At 43.0% G+C, this 24,886-nt stretch overlaps 1 protein-coding gene across 1 annotated transcript; it reads left to right on the top strand.

Annotated features, from left to right (window-relative positions):
* The first annotated feature begins 4,931 nt into the window (after nucleotides 1-4,931).
* Nucleotides 4,932-24,823, top strand: cfap144 (cilia and flagella associated protein 144). The gene is made up of 5 exons (XM_080010741.1): nucleotides 4,932-5,093; nucleotides 23,590-23,753; nucleotides 24,009-24,068; nucleotides 24,326-24,429; nucleotides 24,650-24,823. Exons 2-5 carry the CDS (start codon nucleotides 23,621-23,623, stop codon nucleotides 24,752-24,754), a joined length of 402 nt encoding a protein of 133 aa, XP_079866867.1. The 5' UTR covers nucleotides 4,932-5,093; nucleotides 23,590-23,620; the 3' UTR covers nucleotides 24,755-24,823.
* The last annotated feature ends 63 nt before the right edge of the window (nucleotides 24,824-24,886 follow it).

Here is a 24,886-nt window from a genome sequence, read left to right as displayed (position 1 = left end):
ACGGCAAACCATCAGTCATCGCAGATTAGAAAGCTATCCTCAAGGCAGCGGGGGATACTGACGGAGGTGGGGAGGAAACGGAGAGAATGAGCACAGACGCAAAGCGAGAGCAGTGGAAGGATTTACTCAAAGGACGGGAGGGTTCCCGCCACTCCCCTCCTCTCCTCCGAGCGAAACCCATGAACCGGTCATTACGGCGAGGGAGCCGAGGCTTTCGCGGGCCCCCCAGACTATCATTTATCAATCATCGCGCCATATGGGAAAGCCCTTCCTTCCTTCCTCCCGTGCGCTTTCCACTCGGCGCAGTTAAGTTCTCCAACACTCCATCACTGCCCTATGACGGCGGTAAATGAACGAGCGGCGGGGAATGAGGTTTGCCCGTTAACTCTCCGGGCCAAATCACCGACAGACAAATGAGAAAACACAGCCGTGACGGTGCTGACAAATGGGGCTACTTTCTGCCGAGAGAACGAGGGGAGTATTACGGGCCGTGGATGGATGAGTGGCAAAAATAGACCGCTTGACGCCGTAACGAGGTTTGTTTAAAGTTGAGAGCACTTCACACACCGGCGGGGAGACCCGCGCTGCCGACTGAGGTTTATGATATTGCACCAGAGTTAGGCTCTGGCCCGGAAGAAATTGAAGCATTCATCGGGCCGTCTTGTTTCTACTCATAATGGCTCGGTATAAATACCAACATTGGCGCCTAATAAATTGAATTTCAATTTGAATTTCTCCACTGCAACCCAGGCCGCAAGTACGTAACCTTTAGCTGACCTTGGGAAAGTGCCTTATTCCATGCATTTCGAAGCACTCTCAAAATATGACGGAGGGCAACCTTTTAAGCTGCATAGTGAGAGAGGGGGAGAAGAGGTAAACAGAGAGGAGGAGGAGGAGGAGAGGGATGGGGAAGGCGGACAGAGAATGTGCAGACAGACGAGCGGGAGGAAGAGCGAGTGAGAGTGCAGACAGAGAGATACACGGCGAAGAGAGAGCGGAGACAGCAAGGCTACTGATTGTCAGACGGCGTGTCTGCCCTGACGCCTCCGCCCGTCGACGCCCCCACACCACCCCTCAACTCTCCTCCTTTTACCCGGTCGTTCACCCGAGCATCTGCCCATCACATCTCACATCAGCGCGCCCACCTAACTCCCCCTTACCATTACAGAGACGCTATTATATTCTCTTTGGTGTGCAGGCAAATATATCAAAAACAAAATTGGCCTGGAACAGGTTTTTGTGTGTGTGAATTTGTGTCCCCTTCACTGCCCATGTGCCTGTGTTAGTAATACAAAACCATCAATCATGTAATAACATGTTATAACATGTAATAACCGTGTAATAACCATGTAATAGGTAATAAATTAGATACATTTAAATACATTTTTTCCACAAGACTCATTGGACCATTTCACAGGCATCAGGAACTATTTGGAAGCTACTACGACTACACGGAATCAAGTCAGATAACATCTGAATTGAACAAAAAAAAAAAATTCATCTAACCATCTACCAGCGAGCAACCATTCTACCTGGATGAATCACAGGGAGCAAAGCTTTTTGCTTTGGGTCTGTTCTGTACGAGAATCCCCATCCTTCCCCAGACAGAACACAAAAGAAGACAAAGGTAAACTGGACTCAGGTGTGGTGGTGGGAGGAATACCAAACATTGGGAGACGAACAGGAGATTAGATTGTACAGTCATGGATCACTGTGCAAAGTATGTCTCCCTGGTTAAAGACATTTCATCGGCGGCTTGGTGCCTGCCTATCTGCCTATCTCTATCTCAGCCTCTATCTTTCTTTTTATTTTGTTTCGGTGAGACTAAGACTGACGCTATCCCTGCTCTGTCTGCATATAGAATAGCTATACAGTATACTGTGTGTATAGATTCATATGTATATACAATAAGTGTTTGTATATGCTTATAGATAGAGTCTGGCTCCTCAAAACTACAGATGATTGGCAGAAAACAACATATATATTTTTTTTTCTTCCCTTGACATTTGTCTAGAAATTTTGCCCACAAGCAGACATCCCCCACCCATTGCCCCCCAAACATCTCTCTGCTTACAGACAACACAACTTGACAAAACATCTGCCGGGGACAGGCGCATGCTTTGGTTTTGAGTTTGATGCAAACAGAAATCCGGGTGAAGCCACAGTGCCCACAAGGTGTTAGTCAGCTGCGATGCATTAACGCCACTTCCTGGCACGTCTCTGGATGTTGTTTCCTGTGGCGCTTCTTTCACCTCAAAACACGTAGTGTCCACGTCCAAATAAAATTTTCCATACATGCATGTGTTTACACACTCACATATATATATATATAATTTTATATATATTTTTACTTGCACATACACATACAATGACGTTATTTTACATGCCCCCCTATGTACACACACACACACACACACACACACACACACACACACACACATGCACGCACACTGTGTCTATTATTTCCCATTAACAGCTGTGTCAACAGGTACACACACATTTATTTTGTGCCTGAGGTTTCGAGGAGTGAGTGTCCAGGGGTGAAGGTTGAGATGGAGCTCAGGCTGTGTGTGTGTGTGTGTGCGTGCGTGCGTGTGTGTGTGTGTGTGTGTGTGTGTGTGTGAGGGGGAGTGCAACAGGGGGACAGGGATAATGACCGTAATTAATGAAGCCGCTCCATTGAGAATGCGTCATATTCACCACCTACTGCAATTCAGTCCAAACATAACTAATCACACCGCACTGGGAAAGGATACTCATCAGCGCACAGTGTATGTGTGTGTGTGTGTGTGTGAGGGAGAGAGAGAAAGAGAAAGAGAGAGAGAGAGAAAGTGAAAAAAGTTTCTGTCCATGTAAGAATAGATGCAGGTTCTCTGTGGGTGAACAATTTAGTACATTGAGTTTGATGTGTGGATGGACTACGTGTGTGTGTGTGTGTGTGTGTGTGTGTGTGTGTGTGTGTGTGTGTGTGTGTGTGTGTGTGTGTGTGCATGTGTGTGAGTGTGTGTGTGTGTGTGTGTGTGTGTGTGCGGTCTCCGGATGTAAGACCCTCCTGGGGTTCCTCCAGCAGCTGTCATGTTGGAAGGGGACACCACAGTCCCGGTGGGGAATAGAAGCCAAATCATTTGGAACGAATTAGAGACAGTGCAAAGGGGTAAACTGTCAAAAATATGTTCATATGCCGACCACTCAGCCCTGCCAAAATGTGTTATTTTGACCTGTGCATAACATTGGTTGGTTGGTTGTCTGAAAAAGAGAGGTCGCATCACTTATCACTCAACTGTGATAAGTGATGCGTGGCTTGCGGGGCTACTTCTGTCAGACAACTCGATGGTGCCACGCCCATGTTGGACGGCCTATTTAAGCAGCCAGCCCCTTCTGCCCTACCTGCTATACTGCCTGTTTTCTGCCTGTGTTGCTGTGCTCCCTCCACCTGTTGGGCTCTGCTCTTCTATCCAATGGGTGGATTCAAGCTCATCCCTCCTATATTTCTCACGGAGTCTGCCTATCTTTGCTTTACATCTCACCGGGAGTGATGAGCGGAAGAGCCCAGACACCAAACTCAAACGATGCAAAATAAATAAAGATCATTTTGAAGTAAATCTTGAGAGTTTTCAGAGCTGGAATTGCATATAGATTTGTTTGTTTGTCTATACTGTATATTTGACCCCAAAAAGCTGCCAGGAAGAGAGCTACAGTACATCAGTATTCACTCATTCATCCTCCTGGCCATAACCAGATTTGATTGTGTGTGTACATTTATTAATATCGACTATATCCTATAACTATAATCCGAACAACAGCAGTCTACCTATGTGTATTATCCCCGCATTTTAGACCAACCATCACTGTGAGAACACACTGTGAGCGATGGATTCTCCAGGGACAGTGATCCCAAGAAGCTGTCGCATCGACTGAAGCGCGTCATTACAGTTGTTACTGTATACACCCACCAGAAACTTCAATCTAAAAATAAGGTTTGTAAGTTTGGAGCTTGCCTTTGTTGTGAAAGGAAAAGAAAACTTGAAAACAAATCCTTTCTTTGACCCAAACTTCAGCTCTTTATATCCGTGTCAAAGCAGTCAGACTTAGAAAATGTGTTTGGATGAACCGAAAAACAGTGCAACGTGCGTCCACGTTTTTTAAAAAGCTGAAACCAACCCCTGCTAGGTCTTTCGAAAAACAACACTTCAGAGACATGGAAATGTGCACAGCTGTTCGATTTTTAGTTTGTTAAAAAAAGGAACGAGGTCTCAGCGGGTTGAGAAAAGGTTTCGAAAAAATGGAATAACATATCACGGCCCCAACTTCACAATGTAACACCTACTGCGTTAAACCCCTCCCATCCCCCCCAACAAAAACAAAAACAAAAAAAACGAAACATTGAGGTTATCATCCAACTCAATCTTCCCTTTTTTCGGTTACGCTGGCGCTGAGGATTCGTCCAGAAGACCGCCGCTGGGGGGCGGCCTTCCCCCTCCGGGCGCCACGCCAGGAGCGAAGCTGCCAAACCGTTTATCTGCATTTAACCTTCGTTGAGCGAGCTCAATGATTCAGAAGGCAGAGGGGGAGGAAAGTAGCCGAGAGCGATTTCAATGCTGGAATACAGAAGCTTGTGCATGCAGTATATACTAATACTATATATGTAAAATGCATACATATATTTATATATTTATATTAATCCCTTTCTGCAGGGAACTGACTCTCTCTTAGTCGGTTCCCCGCGGCAGAACAGGGCACGCCTCTGGACACCAGAGGCAACAGCCTCCAGCTGTTGTGTATTGTGCATCTGAAGTGGTGTTACGACCAGGGCTGGGCGGACTCAAATGCACAACACAGAGACTGCTGGCAGACGGGGTTCAACAACAGAGTTTTATTGAGAGACACTGGGCGTGAAGGAGGGTGAGACCCGGTCGGGCTGGATCGGGCGGACGGGTCCTGGAAGGAGGGACTACCGGACGGGACGAGGCGAAACAGGACAGGGACGGCGTGGAGGAGGAAGGAGGGATCCAGGTTTCCGGACGGGTGGACAGGGAGCCAGGCTCGACGAGGCAGGACAAGGACGGCCTGGACATGGAAGGGAGAAAGTCAAGGTTAGCACGATGACTTGCATACACAAATTCTCAGAACTCTGGAGGAGCCAAGAGCGGTACCAAAGGAGGTTAGAAAAGCTGACGATCGGGCGATGAGTGGAGGGAAGGCCGGGGAATGAATGCGGCAGGCTTGATGAATGATGGACCTCAGGTGTGTGGAACGGCGCAGGAAGAAGGAGCGGCAGAGGCGAACCAATGACAAGCAGACAATGTGCTCCTCGTGGGACTAGGAGGCAGTGGGTGTGACGAGTGGAGGCTCACATCGCCTCTAACCCCCAGAGAGCGAGGGAGAGAGCGAGAGAGAGAGCGAGAGAGAGAGAGCGAGAGAGAGGAAATTGCTCTCGATCAGCCATTACCGAACATCTGTAACAATACCGCTGTTTATCATTCATGTAATGACTCAGTCGTTCATTTTAATACCACACATCATCACATTACAGCCCTGGGGATTGTACTATAAACCGATTATGCAATTGTATGGAGTAAATCACTCCAAATATCAATCTACACACAATGACACGTGGTGGGTGAAATGTTTTTATGGCTGTGACAGGAACATTCAGCTGTGTTTGCTCCTTGTCGGCACTACTTGAAACTCAAATGTCACACCTGAAAAATAAATCCATCTTCTTTTCAAAGCAAAATACATATAATCTGTCGCAATTTAAATCTCTTCTGCCTGAAAGAAACAAAAAATAAAATAAATAACAAGATTTAATCAATTGAGTCCAGGCAGGCAGGAATACATGGCAGGTAGTCATGGCGGGTAGGTCAGGCAGGACAAGCAGGTAGGTAGACAGTGCAGGTAGGTCAGGCAGGACAGACAGGCAGGCAGGTAGTCAGGGCGGGTAGGTCAGGCAGGACAGGCAGGTAGGTAGACAGTGCAGGTAGGTCAGGCAGGACAGGCAGGCAGGCAGGCAGGCAGGGCCAGTAGGACAGGCTGGACAGGCAAGCAGTTAGGAGGGGCAGGACTGGCAGGCAGGTAGGCGGGCAGGCAAATAGGTAGACAGACGGGGAATTGGAGAGTGGGTAAGGGGTTGTTCAAACAACAATATGGCCATGAGTGGATGGAAAGCCAGGGTTGAATATTGCCCGGTGATGAGTAGATGGACTGCAGGTGAGTGAGCAGATTAGATGGGGTGAGTGACATCATCAGGAGAGAGCCGGATGAATGAAAGAAACAATCAATGAAACTCGGTAGCTGTCATTTGTGTAAAAACATTTTATGTCAAAAGATTTTTTTTGTTGGGTTTGGAAATGTGTTATTAGTTGTGTCATGAGATAATTGTATTGTCTGTGTGTTTTCGAGTTCCAGATGCTAAAGAGTTGCCGAAAGTCTAAGACAATAAAGAAGCAGTGGGAAGAGCCTCCACCCTGCGTTCCATGTGAACTCTGAGATTTGTAATTGGTGTCGGTAGGAAGTGATGCTGCGTTTCATGGGAACTCTGAAAACTGTACATTCCAACGTTCGAAAACTTCTAGTCGGGTCGGGGAGCGTGATGAGCGTGTGGAGTAAGACGCTTTGCAACGTCATCATCCAATTCGTTATAAATGTGCAGGTTGTGGCTACAAACACACATTCGCACCCTGCGAGCTTTGTGCTGTAGACTCCATCGCTCCGGAGTGATTACAAATTGCGTGCGTGCATGTGTGCGCGTGTGCGTGTGCATTGTCTTACCTGCTTGACGTTGGCGGGGCGTTTCGTTTGATATGTCATTCTTTTGCCCTTTTTGTAAATATAGACACAGTCTGTTCCATCTAACCCGGTGTCATTCCAACCAGTCTTAACACACAAACTGTAGGAGTGGAAAACATTCCGTGTTTTTGTCCTCACACATGGAGCTCGCTTGCAGCTCCAGACAAGCGGTCCAAATGGTGTCCGTTTTGTTTTCTTTGGATAAAGTCATAACATTCAAGAAGTGTATCCTTGTATTAGTAATCCTCCATGTCACCAGGATTCACCGTGTAATTACAACAGCACGAACTGATGCTATGTTCCATGGGAACTCGAAGATTTGTAATTGGTGACGATATTGCAACCCGTGTATTGCAGCTTGTTTCTATAATTATTATTAATTTATTATGTTTATTATGATTATTATTATGATTATTGTTATTATTATTAGGGCACCCAAAAACTGGACCATCAATAACTAATTTAACAAAAAAAATGCATACTTTTGCTTCTGAATCTCATGCAAATGTACTTAAATATCAAAGGACTTTAATATTTCCAGCAATTTTTGTATTTATTTTTTGTATCTAAAGTACTTACTTTAGTACTAATTATTTCTAAATAATTTGAATGTTGAATCTATATTACATATTTTTATTATTAGTATTATTATTATTATTATTATTATTATTATTGTATCGTTATTATCAGATGGTATTTATACGTCTACTAAAGCAGTATTGCAAATAAAAAACACCATTCACAATTTTTTATTACATTTGAAACAGATTTCAATCTTACCTTTGACACATATATCACGTAATTTCAGCATTATCACATTGTCAACTATTATGGGATTGAATAAGGACTCCAGTGTATGTGCGTATGTATATACGTTAGAGTATATTACAGTCTAACCTACACGCACGTAGCATTCGCTTCACTTATCACACACACACACACACACACACACACACACACACACACACACACACACACCCTCTACCGGGAGACATTGCCAGGTGAAAAGTGTCATGATGGCTTGTTGGCAGCAGCCCCTGGCTGCCGACCCGTACTCCATGTAAAGCCGCAGGTGTGTGTAGAGACACGTGTAACTACATATGTGTTTGTGTGTGTGTGTGTGTGTGTGTGTGTGTGTGTGTGTGTGTGTGTTTGTGTGTGTGTGTGTCTGTGTGTGTGTGTGTTTGTGTGTGTCTGTGTCTGTGTGTGTCTGTGTCTGTGTCTGTGTCTGTGTGTGTGTGTGTGTGTGTGTGTGTGTGTGTGTGTGTGTGTGTGTGTGTGTGTGTGTGTGTGTGTATGTAAGGACATGTACTGTACGTGCATGTGAAACTGCTGTGCGCTAGAAAGTGCCAGTCAGCACTTTGGTCACAGTGGGAGAGCAGGGCAAGAAAGCTAAAGCAATAGAGTCACACACACACACACACCCACACCCACACACGCAGGCGGTCTTTCCATATGACATAGTTAGGCAATTGGCTGGAGCCTCGTGCGCGAGCTGGCCTCGTGAATTTATGTGGAGTTTTATTTTTTTTATGAAAACTGTTTAACTTCACTCCAGCGATCGGTGCTGTGCATTACTCACATCCCATACTGTGAGTATCCCAATAATTTGAATTAGAAAAAAAAGGCCCCTGGAGAGCACACAAAGTGGGCACGGACATGATGGGCGGAGGAGAGGAAACACACACTTATAGTGTTAGGACTTTTGTGATGAAAAGTTTGGCTCTTTTTAGAGATTCAACTCTTTATGTGAGTGGAATTCTCCACGGCTCCAGGGCTTGCGAGTTATTTAAGTATTAAGTATTATTTAAGTATTTTAGTCCATGCCTACGACACAACAGAGCAAATGTGCGTATGTCGTCTGGATTCATGACATACGATAAACCAACCAGGTGAACAAGCAAAAGTGACAATAAGTTGCACAACAAGGATAATCATCAGCACAAAACATCGTCTGATAAATGAATCATTATACCGTTCAATGTTTTTTTTATCTGATTTTATGAAATATTTTAATTGATATTGTGTAAAATTACCCACAATAGCTCTCCATAATCCTCCATATATAGTCCTAAAACAGACATATCGAACACAAGGCCCCAAATGCCTTTTAGACTAAAGTCTGAATCAGTCACAGGTTCAAGTGCTGATTTTTCCATCCAAGTCGTTCCTTGAATCAAATGATTGGAGGAGACGTTAGTAAGACTCAGCGGCTCAGAGAGATAAGGCGTTGGATGAGAACCTCAGGGTTAAAGGACTTGAGGATTCCATCCCAGGTTTTGAAAGCCGGTAACACAAGTGCGCGAACACCCAGACCCACCGCAGCGGGATTGGTTGTTGTTGAAATCCGGCTCCGCGGGAGGAGAAGGAGTTGAATCGGCCGTGTGCACCACGATGTCCCCATCGCAGATTAGAGTCAGCGACTTTCATGTACAACCGTATATACAATTGTGAACTAATTGTGTAAACTGAGAAATATATATTAAACAATCCTGAAATGGAGAAACTTTTCTGTGATACTAGTTTGACATACTCTGACAGGAAATCCGTTTTGTTTTTTTAATGTTAAAAAAAAAAAAATCGAAATATGTTTTTGAATAGCTAAGAAGGAATACTGATACTGACTAGTCTGTGGTAACGCACATAAATTGAGGCTGGGCGATATATCCATATAATATCCATATCTTAATATTGGAAAGTCACTGGCCTCTGGCCATTGACGCAAAATAGCCAAATAGGTAAGTGCCGTTTGAATGAGTTTGAGTGAGATATCTGTCTGAGAACCTTTTTGGACTTAATGAGAGCATCAATCCATCAGTTCCATCCTTTCCAGACACAAGCAAATGAAACAGCAGAGATGGTTCCATCCTTCATGAAACCCAGACACGCCAATCCATAAACCATCGCAACAGAAAGTCTGGAAGTGGTTCAACACACCTTGCGTTCCTTTTTCTGAAACTTTTCCAATTTTAGAGACCTCCAAAATGACAGCCATATGATTTATTCAAGTTCAATATCTTTTTTTAAGGAGGGTGAAGAAAAGAGCTTAAACTTTGTACCCGATAAAATAAACATTGCCTCATAACACCTAAATCCTGAATCTCCTTCAGGCGAGAGGTTCCTCCACCAGTGATTCTAAAATCCCTGAAACCCGATCACTCTTTTGTTATTTAGGGTAAAGTGGTAGCTGTTGACAGATTTGATGGCCGGACGGATGACAGGTGAGAAAGAGAAGGAATGAGAGATAGAACAAACTATAGAAGGGCAGTTAAGCGGAGTTTTCAGACGCATCAGACGTGAGGGTTTACCAAATTCGGGTGCGTTAAAAACCAATGGAAAAAAACAATTCCCCCAGAAAAACAATGTCAAACATTCAGAGGAGGTGTTGGCCGGTGGCGGCCCCATGTACCACCGTGTGCAATCATGCAGTGGTGTAGGTTTCGTTTGAACACGGGCATAAAGTGGGGGGGTCTTGGGGCCGCGCCCCAGGAAATTTTGAGTGTCAAACACTTGATTTCCTGCATTCTGGCAAATTTGTGCCTTTTCTGCATCAATTTATGGTGAAAATGCCTTTATTAATGTAAAGGAAAACACAAAATTCAGGCACCAGGTGACAATTCAAAATATAATGGAACATAATGCAGTAAGGCTCTCAGGCATTCTGTATTTCTTTCAAATATTTAATCTGCTGTAGATCCACTTTTCTCATTTAATATTGTCCCTGCTGAGTCAACACGTATATAGGCCTGATTTACTCTTCTGTCCTCTTTTGTACAGGGAAGTAACCTCTTTAAATGTGCATGTGGCACCTATTCACATCAATGACTAATTTATTCCTTTGAATTAATTTATAAACCCCTGGACTTTAATAGCTCATACATGTTTCAGCAAGATTTCTGCTCATGTTCAAAACTTTTTGCACATTCAAAACATACCAGACATACGGTATCTTGTGTTTTAGGATGATTTTTAGGAATCATGTATACATCTCAACTCTGTTATTGAAGCTGATTGACTGTGTGTGTGTGTGTGTGTGTGTGTGTGTGTGTGTGTGTGTGTGTGTGTGTGTGTGTGTGTGTGTGTGTGTGTGTGTGTGTGTGTGTGTGTGTGTGTGTGAACCATTGAAATGCTCTTCACTCCGTTAGAAGACGATAAGACAAGAAAAATATTGGGAATGAAACATTGAAGTATTGTCAAACAATAGGGGGAGGATTTTTTTTCATGAAATGCCCTGCTTTTATCATAATTGGGTAATTTGTTTTAGAGGATGTCAATTGAGTCCAGTCACATTAAATCACAATAAATAATGTAATTTTTTGTAGTGGATTAAATATACACAAAATATTTAATACAATTTTATAGTTAAAAGAAATGCTTGGGAGCACTACTGCAAGTGCGTGTCTCTTCTATTCCGCCCTCCACGTCTGCTCTGCACGTTCTTCTGTAATATGACTTTTTTCTTAATTCGACTCATCAGGTATGAGCGATGCACAGCGCTGCTCACTGGAATGGCAGAGGAAACAATATATTTTATGCAAAATAAAAATCCACACAAATTTACGAGGCCCCCCCCTACGGACGAGGGCCCAAGCAATTGCCTTCCTGTGCCTTATGGTAAAACCACCTATTCAAACATGAGCGCTAAGTGAACTTTTAGTCCGTCGACAATGGAATGCAGACACGCTGTGCAACCCAAACCCTGTTTGGACGCCTATATTATTTTACAAGCGCTGACATGCACGAGTTGGTGACAACACAAAGCCAAAACCTTCCAAACCAATTGCCAGGTTTGGAACTAATGCCGGTTTTTGATTTCCTCATTGGTGGCTTGACTTATTTATTGTTCCTGATTTTCACGGCCGGCTCCTGGATTTTCACGCAAGCCACGGTTAGGGACAACAATGAAGCGCTCGTCTTCACCTTCGGCGTCTCTATCCATCGCTGATGACTCAACAAAAAAAATGTCTTTGTATCTCCATTCTTGGAAGTTGTAGAGCTTAATGGAAAGTCACGTTAAATACGTTCAGTTCCAATGTACTGTATATGCAAGGTTTCATTATTTTTGTTCTTCATTGTTGCAACAGGGAATCACTTACATCTAACATTATGATATACGTATGTATAAAAAACATATTTAGCTGTTTACAAACATTTTGGCAACTAGATGTGGGTTCTGAATATTTATAGATTAATATGTGTATGGAATGGTATGAATATGGTATGAATATATCTATGAAATAAGCTTTGCACTATTTTTATAATTGCATTTTATTATTTTTTATTTTATTATGTTGTTATAATATATATATATATATATATATATATATATAAATATATTTATATATATATATATATATTTTTTTTTTTATTATATTATTATTATATTTATTATCCATTTTTACCATTTTAACTTTCCAAACTGCATTTTCTTGAGAAACTGTTGGCACAATAATTTCCTTCAGGATGAATAAAGTTTTATCTCTCATCTCCCTTTTCTTCTAAATATCTTCATTTTACAATTATAAATGTGATGCAAAACCTGAATTGTTATTGTGAAAATAGCATTGTGGATCGTATCTCCGGCCTAGGAGCCATGTCACATCTTATTTCAGGCAGAGAACAATTTCCCCATAAAAAAGGATGACTAAATAATTTAAGTTAAAAAAAAAATAAAATAAAAAAAAAAGAAAAGGCAGAGCTTTCATCCGGAGTGGCCGGTGTTCTCCAGCCGGTTCCGCTGTCTTGAGCTCCTCTCACCCGAGGGGCAATGAGTGAACGCCAAGCCGTGACAAAGCCAGATCCTTTTCCCAAACAAAGTGGTCACTTTAGCTGGGAATTTGACATGAGCGATAACCCCGTCCTTTCTCTCTCAACAAGCTCCCTATTCAAGAGACCTGAGCCGTTGGAAACTCGGTTTAGTGACGTTCGCCCACAGCTAGTGAGGGTTAATCATGCAACACAGCGGCTACTAATCATCAGAACACCGCCCGCTGGAGGTGGATGGTGGGTAAAGAAGAGTGCTTGACTCCAGAGACGCTCTGAGCATTGTCAAGTAGGGCTGGGCGATATTTCGATATCGCACGAGACTAGATATCGCCTTGATCATCGCAATGTTGAAATATAATATTCATATTGTCAGATGAGACAAAATATCATCTGGGATTTTGGTTATCGTAATATCACAACATAGTTAAATGTTGTCTTCGGCGCTGGACGGCGTATCAATACAATATTGACATTGTGATATGAGAGTAGTTGTCTTCTGGGATTTGTCTGAACTTCATGGACTGATGACTTTAATCACGACTGATTGTTCTTCTTCCTCTTCCTTCGGCTGCTCCCGTTAGGGGTCGCCACAGCGGATCGTCTGCCTCCAACACCTTCTGTTCTGCGCATCTTCCTCCCTTACACCAGCCGCCTGCATGTCCTCCCTCACCACCTCCATAAACCTTCTCTTTGTCCTTCCTCTTTTCCTCTTGCCTGGCAGCTCCACCCTCAGCCTCCTTCTCCCAATGTAACTCTCATCTCTCCTACACACGTGTCCAAACCATCTCAGTCCGGCCTCTCTCACTTTTCCACCAAACTGTCCAACCTGAGCTGTCCCTCTACTGTACTTCTTTACGACTGATTGTTTCTCCTATATTTCTCGTGTGGAGATCTTCCATGAAAGCGCCGAAGGTCATCCCCGTAAAAAGGTCATCAAATTATCGATATCGAGGTATCTGTCAAAAATGGTGTGATTTCGTCAACATCACCCAGCTGTCAAGGCGCCTTTGATTTGAGACTGAAATATTAAAATCACTAAACAATCACATATACTCATATAAACTTGTCAAAGCTTTATATTCAACGCTAACATAGCACAAAATAGAAGAACTGGTCATTATAATCAAAAGATGGCCTCAGTACTCAGTGCATACTTTTAGCAGTGTTCTTAGCTTCACCTTCACTGTTATTCCTCCAATATATTTTCAAAAAAGCAATAAAAAAAACAACCAATTTCAAAAATGATCATTTATTTCACAGTTTAATATGTGAAATACATAAAGTGAGCCTCTCCAAATAAAGGGTTAAAAAAAAACATTTATTTGTACTAGAAATGTGTTTTTTTTCCCCGCCGGCGAGCGTGATGTGTATTCATTTGAATGGCGTTTTTGCCAAAACAAATTGCGGAACACTAATTTTCGCCACCCTAAAAAAAGAGATTTCCAGAGCTCGCATTCCGCATGACCTCTCTGTTTTCTTTCTCTTTGTTTTCTCCATGCTGCAACACCTCCCCTAATGTGTTTTTTATGGCCCATTCACCCCGTCATTAAAACGGCGTATTAGGCCGCATGACACATTAGAGATAAGATTACTCAGAGGAACTCATATAAAGACAAACTCAAAAAATAACAGCGAAGTAACAATAATAACTAAGAAATATTTTATTCCTTGAGATTAGATATAAGAGATAAGAGATAAGATAAACCTTTATTAGAGATACCACACACACACACACACACACACACACACACGCAGAAGCACACACACAAACACACACACACACACAGGTATTGCAACTAAATTGATACATTGCCATGCCAGTTAATTTGAAATGCAATGTGTGTGTGTGTGTGTGTGTGTGTGTGTGTGTGTGTGTGTGTGTGTGTGTGTGTGTGTGTGTGTGTGGAGCAGCGCCTCCGGGGGCACTGCTCCTGGCTGTGGCCCCGGAGGAAGGACAAGCCAGCATGTGTGTGTGTGTGTGTGTGTGTGTGTGTGTGTGTGTGTGTGTGTGCGTGCGTGCGTGTGTTGTAGTGTTGTAGTGTGGTGTGCTGTGTGACGATTAAAGATTCAAGATTGTTCTGCTTGATGCCACCCGTGGTGCAGTCATCCCAACGACCAGCAAATGAAGGAAACGTTTGTGAGAAACCACGTCAGTAAGTATGTGCTGAAAGTGTGAGAAGTGCAGAAGATAAATAGCGCGGTTACTGATTCAGTGTGTGAAGCCCGTTGAGATATGCTTGTGATGAAAGGGCTGCATAAGTAAAGCTGTGATTGGTTGGTTGGTTGGTTGTTTTTTTTGTTTAGTTAACTACAGTGTGAAAAACGTAGCCAAGCATGTCCAGGTGGATAAAAAACTTATCACTGACTTTTTTCTCATGCAAATGCCTCAAAATAATAACTTGGTTGCTTATTTGGTTGGTTGGTTGGTTGTTAATAGGTTGGTTGATTTGTTGATTGGTTGATTGGTTCGTTGGTTGGTTGGTTGATTGGTTAGTTGGTTGGTTGGTTGGTTGGTTGATTGGTTTGTTGATTGGTTGGTGGGTTGGTTATTTGGTTGGTTGGTTGGTTGATTGGTTGGTTGGTTGGTTGGTTGGTTGATTGGTTAGTTGGTTGGTTGGTTGGTTGGTTAGTTGGTTGGTTGGTTGATTGGTTGATTGGTTGGTTGGTTGGTTTGTTGATTGGTTGGTGGGTTGGTTATTTGGTTGGTTAGTTGGTCGATTGGTTAGTTGGTCGGTTGGTTGATTGGTTATTTGGTTGGTTAGTTGGTCGATTGGTTAGTTGGTTGGTTGGTCGATTGGTTGGTTGATTGGTTGGTTGATTGGTTGGTTGGTTGGTTGGTTGGTTGATTGGTTGGTTGTTTATTTGGTTGGTTGGTTGGTTCATTATTTGATTGATTGATTGATTGGTTGGTTGAATGGTTGGTTATTTGGTTGGTTAGTTGGTCGATTGGTTAGTTGGTTGGTTGGTCGATTGGTTGGTTGATTGGTTGGTTGATTGGTTGGTTGGTTGGTTGGTTGTTAATAGGTTGGTTGATTTGTTGATTGGTTGATTGGTTAGTTGGCTGGTTGGTTAGTTGGTTGGTTGGTTGATTGGTTTGTTGATTGGTTGGTGGGTTGGTTATTTGGTTGGTTGGTTGGTTGATTGGTTGGTTGGTTGGTTGATTGATTGGTTGGTTGGTTGGTTGGTTGGTTGGTTGGTTTGTTGATTGGTTGGTGGTTTGGTTATTTGGTTGGTTAGTTGGTCGATTGGTTAGTTGGTCGGTTGGTTGATTGGTTGGTTGATTGGTTGGTTGGTGGATTGGTTGGTTGATTGGTTGGTTGGTTGGTTATTTGGTTGGTTAGTTGGTCGATTGGTTAGTTGGTTGGTTGATTGGTTGGTTGGTTGGTTGGTTGTTTGGTTATTTGGTTGGTTGGTTGGTTGATTGGTTGATTGGTTGGTTGGTTGGTTGGTTGGTTGATTGGTTGGTTGGTTGTTTATTTGGTTGGTTGGTTGGTTCATTATTTGATTGATTGATTGATTGATTGATTGATTGATTGATTGATTGATTGAGACAGACGAACAAGAATTGCATACAGTGTGGAAAAAGTTGCCAGCAGATCCAGGCGGGTAAAAATATCACTCACTTGGTTTATTACTGTGGAAAGGCATCCAAATGTCAGCATTCAGAGTAGAGAGGAGGAGAAGGAGAGAGCTCGCCTTTTACTTTCGTGGGTTTGGATCGGGGTCTAATGGTGTGATTATTAAAATGGCAGCCAATTAGCGTCGCCGGACTAAAGAGCAGAGTCGTAAAAATTCCCCCTCTCCTCGCCATTCCAAACAGCCGCTCGACAGAGGGCACAGAGTTCCCGCCTTTCCCCGGGTCGCTGTGGAAAACCCATTTTTAAGAGTCACTTTACCTTGGCTGAAGTGAGAATAATCTCTTCTTTGCCACGTTCCACACGGCGCACTAGGCCAGCGCGTATTTTCTGGGAAATACCCGAGATAAAGTACGAAATCACCCGTCACAACCACTTTTCATTCATCCCAAATTTAAGTGGAAATTTGTCATGGTCTCGGTCTCAATCAAAGCCACTGCTTTAAAAAAAAAGGGATGGAGGATAAACAGAAGTTGATTAACCAGCTGAGTCAGATTCAGAAAATCCGCAAGCACGAGTGGTAGAATAATAAGAAAACCACTAACTAAACACTATAATTCATGGAATAAAATCAAATAGAGGAGCTTGATACAGTAAAGGAGTCGGCCTGCCTTAGACGTTATCCGGTGTGGGATAGACCTGAAGTAAAAGGCTTAAATTAAGTCTTAAATATTAACGCAGTAAGTAACACGTCATTACCATGAAAAATGACCGGCGACGGCGAATGTCCATAGACACACTGTTTGGATAAAGGGGCATAATCCAGTGATTTGAACAGAGCAGGTACTGTGGCAGCCTTCTAGGTGGTCAGGCCTGAAAGAAGGTTGAGAGCCCCCGGCGCTGTAAGTGCTCCGCGGCGGGTGAGGCCCCTAATCTACCCACCTGAGAAAGTGTCCCGGCGTAGAGTCAAAACAGGGAGATGGGAGACAAGGGCGAGGGTGAGACAACGGCTCCCATCTGATGGGGGAGGGAGGCGTTCCACGCGACGGGGAGACGACGGCGGCGGGTCGCAGGCACCTCAGGGGCTGGGAAAACAAAACCCTCCGCGCGCACGGTGGGGACGGGAGACCCAGACGTCATCACCATCAGATTAGGCCACGCCGACTGTCGGGGTCAAGCAAAACAAGGAGCGGATAAGGCAAAGGAGAAAAGTGAGATAAACGACTATCACGCGGCGTGGGGAGACGGGGGGGTGTAGGGGGCGGGGCCCTGTGCTTCTATCTGCCTGGAGATTGGTTCTGGTTCCGGTTGACTGGACGCCACAGGCCAAGCAGATAAAGGTGGTCCAGATGGCGAAAAAGATACCCAAAAATACACTTTGGAGGGTGCGTGAATGGACATTGAGGGAGCGGATTTCCTGGGCATGATATGCATATTCATGAGGAATGCGTTCTCGCCGCACCCGTGGTCAGGCTGCCCCTGATCAGCGCTTCCCTGCTGGGGGTTATTTCGCGATAATGACAGGCTGGCTGCACATTATCCCGGGTTATTGCAGCTTCTTACCAAATTAATGAATACACATCGATAGGAGTATTGATTTGAAATGATTTTATGACTAGTATATCTAGTTTAAACGCTTCCACTAAGACAACAGTGTAACTAACACACATAGCAAACTATTTGCCCGACGAAAAGACTTCCTTCCACATATGACTAAGCTATTTACTGCTACTGATGTGAAATTGGACATGTTTTTGTAGGTTCTATGTGGCGTCACAGGATGTTAACTAGTGTTAGCATTAGCATATAGGCGGCAAACAGGGCTGTGAAACCAGGCGGAGAAGTGGTTGCCCGTGACTGTCATTGTCAGACTTTTTCTTGTACAAATAAAATAAATTGTCAACGTTTTTTTTTTTTATGAATTGGGAATATATATACATTTATAGAAAAATAAATTGAAGCTCTGGCAGACGACATTGCTTCAGACACATTATTTCAGGCTGTGATGCAGAGGATTTATTATTAGAAAATATCATGGTTAACACATGGGGCTGGTGCTTCTAATTTGGCCCATATTCTCCCCGTAACTGGTTGTATTTGTGTCCAAAACAGCTCTTTAGAATTCCATTTCAGCCGCAGCTCGTGCAAACGAAAAATCAATTTACATTTTGATTAAGTGGTGCTTGATTGAAAAACGCACGCACGCACGCACACGCACGCACGCACCAAGGGGATGTCCACAACCACAATAACAAAGCTGCAGAGTGGGTTTTATTAAGGTTAAAATCCTTCAGTAAATATCAGTGATGTTCATTCGGCATCACACATGTGTTAGTGGATGAGCTGGGTTGTAAGGGGAACATAAACAGGGTGGGCTGGTTTGAACATGATACAGTGTTTTAATTAACAGGCTTTACAGGGTAACAGGTGATTAAAAACCCGCCGTGCCGGGAAAGGTCAGGGGCCATTTCTCCCGCACGGAGACGGGGGGCGCCGCAGGCAGAATTTAGAGAGGGATTGGCTATGGTATTTTGAGAAAATCCGCGAAATAAACTCAGACAAGATAATTTTACATAAGATCAATTCAGGAAATACAACTAATGGATGTCCAATGTACCCATCCATAGGTCCTCAAGCATTTCCCATAACTAAGACCCCTTTACACCTGGCATTAACACGCCTCTTTGGTGATCCGATCACAAGATCCGATGACTAATGCCAGGTGTAAAAGGACCCAATGCGGCCTCAATGCGGTTTGAGATCCGATCGCTCAGACCACATCGGGAGGTGGTCTGGGCCACATATGGCCACATCCTTTTTAGTGTCCTGGGCCACATTGAAGGAGCGCCTACTCAACTGACGTCCTTGTGTAAGCGGGAGTACTTAGGCAACAGCGTCATATTTAATGTCAGGAGATTGAGAAAGTCTCCCCGTTACAGAAGTGCAGGATTTTTGATTTACAAGTAAATTATTTACACGAAAACATCCACATTTTAATGAATTAAGTCCCATAGCAACAGGGAGACGTGCGTGACGCGACACAGGTTTTTTGTTTCGTTCGTTCCATTACGCAGTGATCAGGACAGTCCCTTAACTCAGTTGTGTTTTAAAATGTTGTCTCATACAAGTAGGAAACTAACAGAAATAAATAGATCTAAAATAAAAACACCGATTTCATTTGTTTTTGGCCGGGGACCGGAGCTCGAGCCCTCTACACTGCCCCGATCTGCGGTGTGTGCCGTGCACCGCAGAGGAGAATAACAATTCAGCCTGTATTGTTTTGCCAAATGGAAATGATCTACATGTAGATTTGCATATAGAGGTTACTCGAGACGCATAGGGAGACGCATTTTAGTCCCACTTGTGATCGGATCATCCAAGACCAATGTTAATGGCAGGTGTAAACAGGGCCAAAATGAATAATACGTGTTGTTATAAAAGCTGCAGAAACAGTAGCGTCCAGGAAGATAGGGATAGGGTGGTTTCCAAGATAAGATAACACTTAATTAGTAATGAGAGATATTAAAAAAAAAAAGAGTCTTGACAAATATGACATAACTAAACTAACCTTAATTTATCCTGTGCAATGAATCACATTTTGAATATTTCTGTAATTTTTTATTTAACTTCCAAGCTTTTTGGTTTATTATTTTGGCAACTTTCGTTTTTATGATGCATTTTTTGATCGATTTTTACCTGATAAACTAAGAAGTAGGTGTCACTGCCAGAGGGTTATATTTAATACCTTTTGAGACCTTTTGAAGACAAACTCTTACTACATTTGAGACTTATTTTAACATCAGTGATCAATGAAATGCTTGATCGATTGAGAACTTAAGCAATTTGGACAAAAAGAAAAAAGATACAAATGTTTAATATGTTCATTGAATATATTGGAAAAAATATAGAGATGAAAAAAATTGTACATCAAAATGTAGATCTCATAAATTGAGATTTAAGACTATTCAACAACTTTTAGAGCCTAATATGTGTAGAACCAAACTCCAGACACTTCAGGGTTTAAGGGGAAACAATGTTGCAGAATATATACAGAATAACACATTCACAGACAGTGGGGTCGGCCGGAGGCGGAGCTGGGAAGCTTCCCCTGACGATAACGCGGTGAGACGCCGTGACAGGAGTCAGGGAGAACTGGACCCCACAACAACAAGCCCCCAACCCCTGCCTCTCACACACACGCACGCGCACACACACACACACAACTCCCCAACCATTGCATTACCTGTTTCCACTACGTCTCTAGCCCCCTGGACCAATAAACGGTGAAATCAGGAGCGGCAGACATCTCGTCCTTTATGAAGCTGTCCGCCTCTCCCAGAGGAAGATGACTACACACACACACACACAACCACACACAACCACACACACACACACACACACAAATACACATACATATACAAGCCTGGACAGGGGTTGGGGATGGAGGGGGGAAGAAAAATGATTACTTCTGAGAAGAACAGATGGGACAGCACTGAGCGAAGGAACACTGGAGGGTGTGTGTATGTGTGTGTCTGTGTGTGTGTGTATGTATGTATGTATGTATGTATGTATGTATGCGTGTGTATGTATGTATGTATGTATGTATGTGTGTGTGTGTGTGTGTGTGTGTGTTGGGGGATGAAAGCAAATTAAAGGGAAATGAAATAAGACCCCCTTATGTGGGGAGACAAGTGCTGAGGAGTCAGCAGCCGTGAAACCACCATACACTCAATTTACAAATGTGAGTGTGTGTGTGTGTATGTGCACTTTAAACATTCGCCGTGCTGAGTGTTGAGTGTTGAGATGGATGGAGCATGGGGAGCATGGGACACCGCAGTCTGGAACAGAACAAATGTTTGACAAAATGCGAGCAGGCGCTCCATTCCTGCTACTTAAAAAAGCGACTTCAAGCTTAAAAACAACTTTCAATTGAAAACCTACGACTCTCACCTACACTAGAAGAAATCAAAAAATAAATCAGATAAATAACCACTGGCAAAACAATGAAGGACCTGTTTCTAATAATAACAACTACACTAATACTAAGGCAGTGAAACTGTTCCTTGTTTGCATTACCTGCAAATGGAGAGATTTTATAAACTAGTAAAATAGGGGAAAGGAAGTTTCTATGGCAGGAAATGGAAGCTAGTCCATCACATACTGTAGGCCCGGATAACCTGAATGTAGGCCGAGGATAAAAGCATTTCAGGGGAAGGTTACTTATTTCAAGATGCCCTTTAAAACAATAATAATAATAATAACAATAAGAATAATACATTTAGATGCGGGCAGCAATACACATGGTGCAGCATATCAGTTTTAGGTAAGTATTAGTTTTCTTGATAATTTTGTGCAATACATCCCAATTTACGAAACGTATAAAGATCATGTAAACATAATCTAGTAAAGTCCATGTCATTTCATGAATCTAAAGTTTATGGTATACGTATGAAACAGTTCCAGTTCAAGGAGACGATTAATAATAACGATTATTTTTATAAGAATATAATAATTATAATAATAATAATATGATGATGATGATGATGAAGAAGAATCAAATGTAATAAAATCAATAAATATCATACAACTGTAACATCCGTACAATTTTTAGTTAACAATTGCAAGAAATTAAAATGAAAATCATACTTTGATTAAATTATAATATACATTATCCTGATGGTTTTATAATGCTATCATCATGTATATTTTTAAATATTCAATTGTTAAGTGTCATTTTGCAACTAAGCTTTTAATGCATGATGTGTAAGATCACCCTGCCCTTTACGCCACACTCTATTCTATCAACACTGATATGGAAGGAATTATGTCACAATTCACAAAGACATATAACGCAACAAATAGAAATAAAATCAAATAAATGCAGAAAATAAATACGAATACAAATGAGGATAAAAAAAAAGTATAAATAGTGCAATGCAAAAAAAACAAAAAAACAGGACCATGAAGATATTGAGACATATTGCTAATAAAGGCAGATCAATCAAGTAGAACACTACTTGCTATGATCTAACGGGGCCGATGTGTGCTTGTTTTAGTTGCTTGGTCTCTGCGTCGGGTTTTGCTAAAACGTTTATTTGTGTCGTTCAGAATGGTACGGTCCAGTGGGCGGGGCCTAGGCTTTATAAAGCCTGCGCGTCGGCCGCAGCCTGCAGACGCTGTGGGGCTGCGGCGTTGGGCGGCTCCGTCCTGGTGCAAAGCTTCCCCTGTAAATAGATGTCTTTTTCCTTTTTCATGTATATGTGTTTGTGCACATACGTTGGCTGCGTGCGAGCTTGCCATCGTTTATTTCTAAGGCTCCTTTAAAGGTATCCCCCCCCCCCCATGCATATCCCGGTTCGCCAGTGGGCAATCCACGCTCATTCACAAAAAAAAACAAAATAAAATGGGATTAATCATCATGTTCTTACTTAATCTCATTTATTAACATTTAGAACTACCTCGGACCACTCGCGAGTCGTACGCAGTCCCTAAAAAAAAGGATAAAGCCGAACTTGAACTAAATGCATTTGGAGTAACCGCAATAACAATTAAAAATAAAAAAATAAAACATATTTACAAATACCAATCCAACAGCTTTTATTTTCCATCATTGTTTACCGCGTTGGTTGGTTGTTGTTGTTGTTTTCATCTCGTCCATGACGTATTAATCACGACAGCTCCCACAACATGTTAGGGCTGTCAGCTGTGCACACACGGGGTATACAGGATTGATATTCATCTACAAGCACAGCAGGTACGACAGGAGCTTCATCAGACTATATTCTGTGATCGACGCCCATTTATTTACAAATAAATACATGTTAAAAAACGCTGTTGAACGTGTACGTATCGGGATGTAACAGATCAAGTTCCCTCGTTATGAAGAGCAACCGGGCCGTGTAGACGGGGGTCAAGTGCTCGGACGCACTGTTGGAGCGGTAGCTTGTGCCCATGTCGGCGTCAAAGCACTGCCCTGCAAACCTGATGTCATTTATATACAGTATAGAGTAATAAACTAACACGTATTCACTTTACTTCAGCCGGTGCGAACCTCGGGGAACACAGCAGTGTCGCCATTATTGCAGCCCAGGACTTATCCTCCTCACACTGGATGGGTGGATGGGTGGGTGGGTGGGTGGATGCACTTCATTCATCCCCTGAGGGAAATGATGGCGTTACAGCAGCTCCCGTCAAAGCAATAGGCGACACTAATAAAGTCATAATCAACCAAAATAGAAAAAAAAAAAAAAGCCAATACACAATAAACATAAAATAATAATAATAATAATAAAATAAAAGAATAAAATACATTTCCGGCAGGACCTTTGCGTACCTCAGCTTTCCTGCGCAGACACAGGACGCGCTCGCCTCGTCCCCCTGCGTCGCCACGTGGCGGTCGGACAGCGCCGTCGCGCGGTCAGACCGCCACGTTGCTGAGGCCCATGTGTACCGTTGCTAGGTGACGACACGCGGCGGGAGCCGGCAGCAACATGGCGGCCGCTCAGCCCGAGAAGACGCCCCTGGACGTGGTCCAGCAGAGCAAGATCCTGGTCGAAACCTTCCGGAAGGAGCAAAAAACCCAGAAGCTGCACACACACTTCAGCATCAACCCGTTCAAGAAACGTGAGTGCGACGACAGGGAGAGCTCCCAATCAACACATGAGTGCATATCAAGTCAATCAATGACACCAAAACGACATTTATCTAACGCCGCAAGGAAATATTCAATTAACAGTTTAAAAAATGAATATATTATTTCATGTTTTTATTTATTTTTTTGTAAAAACTCTGCAATGAAACCCTGGAACCCCTAATAATAATAATCACTGCGCTGTTTTGTATTCTGTGTGTGTGTGTGTGTGTGTGCTTCCGTTGTAGTTCATGTGCTTTCTGACAAGCCAATGTCCAAAGGCACCCAAGAAAAGTTTAAAGAGGACCGTAAGTACCGGCATATCATCTCATTTAGTTAACATTACGAATGATCCCGATCGGCCAAACAGGGCATTATGACTGACTGGGAAATTTGAGAAGCCTCTACGAGCTCTTCTGAATGAAGTCCTTGGAAGACGCCAGTGAATTTGATTTGTGTTAGTATAAAGCATGTAGCATACAATCTATACACGATGCTTAAAAATGGATACAGCTCAAGTGTATTCCAGGTAGAAGTGTTCTTCTGAGAATATAAATCTTTTCAGCCGCCTTCATCAAAGCCGTTCATGCTGCCCGACTGGAGCCCACCAAAAAATACAGCTACCCGCAGACGGAGAGCCAGGAGATAGGCTGGATATCCAGACCACTGGTATGGAAGTCTGTCTATAAAGGATACTAGTCTGTTTTTTAAATCTTGAATTTGAATGGAAGGGGGTGCAGTTGATAGACGATCCTCTAACAAGGATGTCAACAAACTACTTAACATGACTTTACACGTCGAACCGTAAAGTCACGCCCTGGAAATTCTAGAACGCGGCATCGGGTCCGCAGATTTCAAATTGCGGCTTCTCTGTCTCATATTGAACCAGATTGACACGGACCGGAGAATGAACCACCACCGACAGAACTCTGACATCACCAAATACATGGACGCAGCGTGGCGCATCAAAGAGCAAACGCAGAACCTCAGCTGAACAGCCCACAGCACATTTTACCCAGCAGTGTTTTCGTCGAGAGGGGGAAATGGCTAATAAAGATACATCTCAAAAGTATTGTCTGAAGTCCACGGCTCTCAAATCCCTAAGCGAGTGGGTGCAAAACGACCA

Source organism: Zeus faber (assembly GCF_960531495.2).
Source record: "Zeus faber genome assembly, chromosome: 1".
In the NCBI taxonomy this organism is placed as follows: domain Eukaryota; kingdom Metazoa; phylum Chordata; class Actinopteri; order Zeiformes; family Zeidae; genus Zeus; species Zeus faber.
This window is presented reverse-complemented; position numbering and strand designations above follow the sequence as displayed.

Bases quoted from the DNA above. Each gene is read 5' to 3' on its own strand.
- cfap144 (XM_080010741.1), top strand. From the start codon at position 23,621: ATGGCGGCCGCTCAGCCCGAGAAGACGCCCCTGGACGTGGTCCAGCAG. The intron at 24,069-24,325 runs GTAAGTACCGGC...AAATCTTTTCAG, and splicing joins AGAAAAGTTTAAAGAGGACC to CCGCCTTCATCAAAGCCGTT. The intron at 24,430-24,649 runs GTATGGAAGTCT...ATATTGAACCAG, and splicing joins GCTGGATATCCAGACCACTG to ATTGACACGGACCGGAGAAT.